This window comes from Brachyistius frenatus, unplaced genomic scaffold (genome assembly GCF_029030835.1).
Source record: "Brachyistius frenatus isolate BFR_SWC_R1_liver_20210118 unplaced genomic scaffold, ASM2903083v1 Contig_175, whole genome shotgun sequence".
Classification (NCBI taxonomy): domain Eukaryota; kingdom Metazoa; phylum Chordata; class Actinopteri; family Embiotocidae; genus Brachyistius; species Brachyistius frenatus.
Genome location: NW_027210774.1, coordinates 372,079 through 379,561, shown reverse-complemented (window position 1 = coordinate 379,561; position 7,483 = coordinate 372,079). Strand labels below are relative to the sequence as shown.

Genomic DNA, 7,483 nt, shown 5'->3' with positions numbered 1-7,483 from the left:
ATTGGATGAGGCCGATCACAGAGAAGCTGTCAGCTGAAAGCCAGACGCTTGCTGACGAGCTGAAGGTGGAGAAAAGGAAGCAGGACGCTGTCATTGAAGACATAATGGAGATTTAAAAAAAAAAAAGAAAATAGAACAACAAAAAACAAGATTATCTGCCGGGACGAGAAGCCACATCAGAAGTTGATTTTCTATTCGATCCAGAAAATGTGGGAAGACGAGAGGCGCCCACGGAGAACAAATCAGTCTTTTTTTTTTATATATATCTTAAGTCCAAAATGTTGCGTTAGATGTTGTGTTAAAAAAATATGTGCACAGTGCGTGACATTATTTACGAGAATTAACTCGAATTGTTTAATCATGGCCAGAATAGCGTTTTTGTCACGTTGAAGCTGACCTTTCACTATATATATATATATATATATTTTGGACATATAACGTCGTCACTCGACCATTTGATCCCGTTAGATGTTGAGTGAAATGAACGAGCGGATGCATTATTGAGTTACTTGCTTTGTTGGGGTTACGGTGACCTTTAACCTCTCACCAAATTCAGTTCTTCAGTGAGCCCAGCCTTTCAAACATGGCACTGAGGGAAGGACGAAAACGTGACGCCTCCAGGTAGGTAGGTATTTACTTTATTAATCCCCGAGGGGAAATTTTTTAATTGTATGCCTATCACCCAAGGGCACTTAGGCACGTGGACTGGAGGAGGCGGGGATTGAACCGCCAACCTTCCGATTAGTGGGCAACCCTGCAGTTCAATACATTTTTGACACGCATGCATGACGTGCACATACACGAGGAGGAAGACCGGCCGTGTAATTGTAGTTCCTAACTTTGACCGCTAGATGGAAGTATTCGCCTGTGATTCTACACACAGTCAACGCTATTGACTAATTATTCAGCACTGCGGTCAAACTCTACCGCTGTCAAGATCATCAATACGCTTTTCCGGTCCAGCACGGGAAATCAAATTATGATTTAAAAAAAATAAAAATAAATAATTTTGTATCCAACATTTTTCTCAGCGCGTGAAAAACCTGCGTGTAAAACACACTACGGAGTCCTCCGCATCGCCGCCGCCGCCCACACGCTTTGCGAAAGCAGCTCGGCGTGACGAGCACACGTCACCGGATACGTCGCAGGAAGTGCGGTTTACGACAACACGCGCAGGCTTCTCTCCGCACGTCTTCTTGAGGTGTCCAGCAGCTGACAGCTCCGGCATGGGCTTAGAAGCGTGGTACATGGACGGCTCTGATGAAGACCAGAGGAAGCCGCACAGACTGAACCCGAACCAGCCCGTTTCCTTGGAGGAGTTAAACAAGCTCGGGGTTTTTCACTGGAAGGTCAGTTGACAAACTCCTCAAGTTTTGTACCTACGGTGATCCAGAAACAACGTGTTAGTCGTGGGTAAATGAAAGCCTGGTTCTGCCGGAGGTTTCTTCCTGTTTTTTCTCCCTTAAAGAGGAGGTTGTTTCCCCCCCCCCCTCCTAGTTGAATTGTTGAATTGTTGGGTTTCTCTGTATAATATTGTAAAGTCTTGCTGTAAGGACTTTAACGTGTTAAGTGCCGTGAAATAACCCGTGTTGTGATTTGCAGCTATATAAATAAAGTTGAATTGAATTAGACCAGTTTGTTTTGCAGGTCTGACAGTGAATTATATTATTCTAGTCAACCCAACTTTGTGCCTTCTGGCATGTTTATTATTATTATTATTATTATTACATGGACGAGACAACAAACACGGACAAGCTGCTGAGTCCATGGGACAAATGACTTTATGATGTCAGTAAACTATGACTTTCCGCTGATGAGTTCGTTGACTGATCAGAGCTGCTTCCCTGTTTCGGGCAGCTGAACGCTGACATCCATGAAACAGACCCAGAGCTGGAGCAGATCCGCAAAGACCAAGGCTACTCCTATATGGACATCATTACTATTCACAAGGACAAACTACCCAACTATGAGGACAAGGTAACCCGCACGCTTTACACGGAAGAAGCTGCTCATATTCAAAGAGAGTATATTCTGAGTATAACGTTTTCTAATTCAATGGCGAAACCACTACGAGTCAAGTCTTTTTTTTTTTTTTTTTTGTCTTGACTGTCCCTCCAGCTGAAGATGTTCTTTAAGGAGCACTTACATTTGGACGATGAGGTCCGCTACATCCTGGACGGCCGGGCCTACTTCGACGTCAGGGACGAGGAGGAACGATGGATCCGCATCGCAATGGCCAAGGGAGACTTGATCACCCTTCCAGCTGGCATCTACCACCGCTTCACCCTGGATGAGACGGTAACATCTGACAACATCTGTTAAAAGAAAACAAAAATGGAAAACACTCCCAATATTATTCCAAAAGACATAAGAACCAACCTCATTAAGAAAACTGATTATGCAATGGTTGATTATATGTATATATATATATATATATATATTTACGTAGCCACAGTCATTTATAAACATCAGTGCTTTCTATTTTTTTGGGGGGGATGGTCAGAAGATCAGTTCACTGGATTAGATGATGTGATGGTGGAGAAGGAAAGGGGCTTGTTGCTGCAGACACACAAAAAAATAATATTTGAAAAGACATCAGAGCAAATATTGAGAGGTATTTTCATACAGCAGAACAGCAGTAAACCAAAAACTTTGCAGGAGTTAATTGTCGATTAGTAGTTTCTCTATCAAAAACGTATGAAACCAATTTGTCTCCTAAATATTAAAGTAATGCATATTGTCTGCATTACACTAACAACTATATTACTATATCCTCAGAGATGCTGAAGGGGGATGTGTTACTGTTGTTGTCTTGACTGTGAAGCTTTTGTTTGTTGTTGCACTTCGAGCGAGGGGGTACTTTGAATTCCCGTTTATCTTCGGGCTGTTGGTCTTGCGGCAGCTTTTCTTACTCAAACTTCTCCCCAGGGAGTTCACTGGCTTCCAGCGAGCTACCCAAAAAAAAAAAGAAGTTTAATCTGTGAGGAAATCTAACGAGCAGGTTTTTATTGTTGGGTAGCGAGTGTTGACGGTCGTTAATCCGGCCACGTTCAGACTGATCCGAAAGCCTTTTTTTTAATTTTTTTATTTCCACAGAACTACACCAAAGCCATGAGGCTGTTTGTGGGGAATCCAGTGTGGAAGGCTTACAACAGGCCCGCCGACGAATTCGACATCCGTCGGAAGTACGTGGAGTCTCTGCAGGGATCCTGAGAGAACTGACGACGAAGTGGATTCCACGCCACCACTCTTTTCTACTACAGTCAGAGCCTGTAATGTGAAGCAAATAAAGTAGGTTTATAAAGTAGGTTTACCATTACAATGTTCAGAAACATCTTGTGGATGATTGAAGCTGTCCTGCAGGAAAGCAGTTATAGTATGTAGGACGGGGCTTTTTTTTTTTTTTTTTTTTTTTTAAAGTAGCGATTGAAATGTTGTAACCTCAATGTAGACGGTCTCAGAGGAGGGATTTCTATCAGTACATTTACTGAAGTTAGGGCATGCTTCCATTTCATGCTATTTTACACTTCTCAATACTTTTAGAGTGAAATACTTCACAACATTTGACTTATTAAGTATTGTTACCTGTCAAATTTCAATCCTACGTGCACAACATATGATCAGATCATAACGTATTATGCATATTCTTTGACTGCCCAAACACATGTACAGGTCATTTACATCAGGAGTAACAACACAATACTATATATAACTTGTTTAGATGGGCTGTTCTGCATTAGTAGCTAGTTTTTACTTGAACATAACTCTCATGTACTTTGAAGTAAAAGCCTGAATTCAGGATTATTGATTTGTCATGGAACATTATTTACTTCAGTTTAAGGTCTGAATACTTCCTTCACCACAGGATAAGCTGATAAGTGCCTTATTCTTTTAAATCGGCTGTATTTGCTGTTCAAAGCGGTCAGGCTTGCCATCAAGTTGTACAAATGAATTGGGCTGTTAATAAGCAGTATTTTTTTCATTTCAATATTCCAATCTCTGAATCAAAGGGATACATCGTTTTGTGCTTATAGGGTGGAACATCTTTATGTTGTACGGAAAATAAATCTGCTTCACTCTGTTTTTGTTTGAATACGTTTCCATTCAAGCAGTCGGGTCGATTTAAACAAAGTTTTATTTTGGATAAAACAAAAAAAATTCTTAGAATATACATAAATATGATCAGCATATGTAAACCATAGGGGTCAAAATCAATAAAAGACAATTATAATTTTGATATAATCATTTAAACAAGCAAACAACAGATCTGCCTCTGATATGTACAGTTTGGTTTAGTGGACAGGATACGATGCAATCCGAAGTGCTTATTTGTTTTCACTGCATGAAACCTGTCAAGTGAAATCGAGTGGTCTTTGACTGTTCATCCAGTATTGCGGGTGCCGAGAAAGAAGCTATTAAAAGTGCCTCCATGGAACTTTTAGTCTCTAAGCGCACTGAGGCTCAGGGTAATGCCCATGTCAAGTTTCACGTTATGAAGCAGCACCTCGGTCAAAACCAATACCAGACTAGTGTGTGTGTGTGTGTGTGTGTGTACGTCTTTGTTCTGTGGCCTGTTTTACTGCCTAAATGCGACTAATTTAATGATTCGTCTGTAGTGGTTCTTGATAAACAATTCTTTGCTAAAATGTCACGATTTTAAAAGACAATTTGGGGAATGGGGTTAACAGCGTTTTTACTGGGAGTTTGATGAGCATCCCGATATCCTCTCTTATACCTGCGTAGCAAATGCCCGGTTGAGGCTTTAGCCAGCAGGTATTTGACCTTAGCTCTAAGCATAAATACTAAAAACAAGCAGGATCAGCTAGCCTGAAAAAAAAACATGGACTTTTTGTGTTTGACCAAGTGTGTGGGTGGGCGTTGCTGGACTTGTTTCTTGGTGGGAGACTCTTCAAAGACCTCAATGCGCCACGATCCGTAAAGGTGAGGGTCACGTGACTGACGGCTGAACGTGCGAGTGGGCTGGTTTGCAGCAGCGTCGCTGGCGGAATTAATCCGCGAAGATTCATTTGACAGGACTATCTCTGGAAAAACTAGTCAACTCTAAACAGCGAAGGGGGGAGACGCGCGGTGAAATTTGTTAACCCACCGCGTTCTTTCCCTCACGACGCGTTTTGACAAAATAGTACCTTACAAGGGCTTACAAAAGAAGTAAGGTAAAGACTCAAGGTGTCCTCCCTCTAAAACGATCATGGGAACATAATTAATGGTTGATCAGACTCAAGAAAACTTGCCGTGTTATAGTTCTACTTTCAGAATTTGTTTTTTGGGCAAATTCTTGTATATGTGCCTTGCATCCGGAGACTGAAAAGTGGCTAAAAATCATTGTCAAACCCACTGGCAGCGTGATGCCAGTGTGATCTCAGAGATGACATTCTGACGGTACCTCGCACAGCTGGCAGGCAAACAAGGGAAGGTTACTACTAGATTAGCGGACTAGTGGTGATTAGCTCACTTGCAGAAACCTCAGTCGATCATATGACCCTGACTTTGCAGGTTGCAGCAGCGTTTCCGTCTCTCGTTTTTTTCCATCTGGGTTCATTGATTTTCACAGAGTCTCTGCTTCGGTCAATCAGTGGGCCCCGGTCAAGACACTCATGTTAATTGGTGAGCTTTGGGCGGAGCTTTTCTTTTTAGCAGCGTCTCCCTTTTCTTGCTTTTATGGTAAGCTAAAAATAAGCCTTCTGGTGTGGCTTCACATTTAGCATAGGAGTGAGAGTGGTCAATCATACAGAACTTTTGTGGGGACTTTTTCCTTTCCCAAATTTCAATGTGATTTTTCCTTTTTTTTTTTTTTTTGGTGCTCCTCTAAGTAAATGTGTGATTACCAGGTCCCTCTTCAGAAGAATAAGAGTGTGCGCACCCTGTAGGGCTAAGAGAAATGTGTGCTTGGCTTTCCAAATCCATTTAGTAACACTTAAACTAGTTCTTAAACATCGTGTATCAACTGTCATTTGGGAAACCAAACTGAGCACTGAACATTCACTTTTTCTGTCACCACACTCTCACAGGAGGTAGAGCTCCCTTCCCCTCTCTACAGATTCTACTCTCGGGATGGTATTTCTCCCGTCACACGAGCGTACAGTGCAAGTAGCGTGTGCATCCCTCTCCCGGTTATCCTTCGGCCTCTTAGACCAGTTTGAGGCACTGCGTGTTGAAGCTGTCGCCCTCCCGACAGGCCACAGCCTCCAGCAGCGCCTGCTTCTTCTGGGTGCTGCGAGACGACTCCAGCTCATACATAGTGGTCAGGTTGAAGAGGACGCTCTCGTGCAGGTACAGCGTGGGGTCCTGCTGCACCAGGCCCTCCAGCTGGCCCAAGGACTCCTTCAGTCGTCCCAGGTAGAGCAAGCACACTGCTGCATTGTTGTTGGCCTTAAAGCACAGGGAAGGGAGAGAACAAAGAAGATTGGATTGCGAACTTATCATTTAACTGTGTACAACTATTTGGAAAGATGCCACTATTCAAGGTTCAGTGTGTAGGATTTAGGAGGTAGGGTTTAGAACCAAGTTTTTATTCGTGTATAATCACCTAAAAACTAGGAATTGTGTTTTTGTTACCTTAGAGCGAACCCCTAATATCTACATAGGGAGCAGGTCCTCTTCCATGCAGAGGGCCTTTCAAGTTTAAAATTCTTACGGCCAGAGTAGATTCTCCTATATCCCGAGAAGGTGAGGACGAGGCTAGGGGTGTTCAGTTGGTTGCAATGTGTAACCTTACCACCACATGCCATTTAAATCCCACACACCACTCCTTAAAGTTGGGACAGGGGGCAACAAAAGACTGGAAAAGTTGTGTGATGCTAAAAAAAACAAAACAAAACAAAAAACCCTGGTGGAAAATCTCACAAAATTGGGTTGATTGGTAATATCACTAATATTATTAGGTATAAAAAGAGCATCCCAGAGAGGCAGTGTCTCTCAGTAAGGAAGATGGGGACGGGTTCACCACTCTGTGAAAGACTGCGTGGGCAAATAATCTAAGAATAATGTTTATTAATGTAAAATTGCAAAGCACTTGGGGATTTCATTATCTATGGTTCATAATATCCTTAAATGATTCAGAGAATCCAGAGAAATCTCTGTACACAAAGGACAAGGCTACAAATCAATATCGGATGGCCTTGATCTTTAGGCCCCTCAGGCGGCACTACATTAAAAACAGACACACTTTCTGCAGTGGAATCGTTGTATGTGCTCAGGAACACTTCTGAGAAAAAAAAAACCCAGTCTGTGAACACAAATGCCGGCTAAAATCCAGACCTGTCACCCACTGAAAACAATGGCGCGTCATGAAAGAAAAAATATGACAAAGGGAAGCTGAAATTCTATATCAGGTTGGATCAGGAACAACATTTCACTTTCACAACTCAAGCAACTCCTCTCCTCAGTTCCCAAATGTTTACAGAGTGTTGTGAAAAGAAAGAGATGATGCAACACACTGGTAAACATGTCCCCTGTCCCAACT

General features: G+C 42.3%; 2 protein-coding genes across 5 annotated transcripts in view; one reads left to right on the top strand and one right to left on the bottom strand.

Annotated features, from left to right (window-relative positions):
- The first annotated feature begins 1,039 nt into the window (after nt 1-1,039).
- On the top strand, nt 1,040-4,081 carry adi1 (acireductone dioxygenase 1). The gene is made up of 4 exons (XM_069717458.1): nt 1,040-1,349; nt 1,858-1,977; nt 2,119-2,298; nt 3,097-4,081. The coding sequence occupies exons 1-4, from the start codon at nt 1,227-1,229 to the stop codon at nt 3,211-3,213; spliced, it is 540 nt and encodes a 179-aa protein (XP_069573559.1). The 5' UTR covers nt 1,040-1,226; the 3' UTR covers nt 3,214-4,081.
- Nucleotides 4,082-4,117: 36 nt separating this feature from the next.
- trappc12 (trafficking protein particle complex subunit 12) overlaps nt 4,118-7,483 on the bottom strand; it is a 31,837-nt gene continuing 28,471 nt past the window's right edge. For 3 of the 4 annotated variants that reach the window (XM_069717456.1, XM_069717453.1, XM_069717454.1), the window contains one exon: nt 4,118-6,390. In XM_069717456.1, the coding sequence (XP_069573557.1) occupies nt 6,148-6,390 (243 nt within the window). In that variant the 3' untranslated portion in view covers nt 4,118-6,147. The remainder of the gene's footprint in view (nt 6,391-7,483) is intronic. The other variant, XM_069717455.1, reaches the window with a different exon arrangement.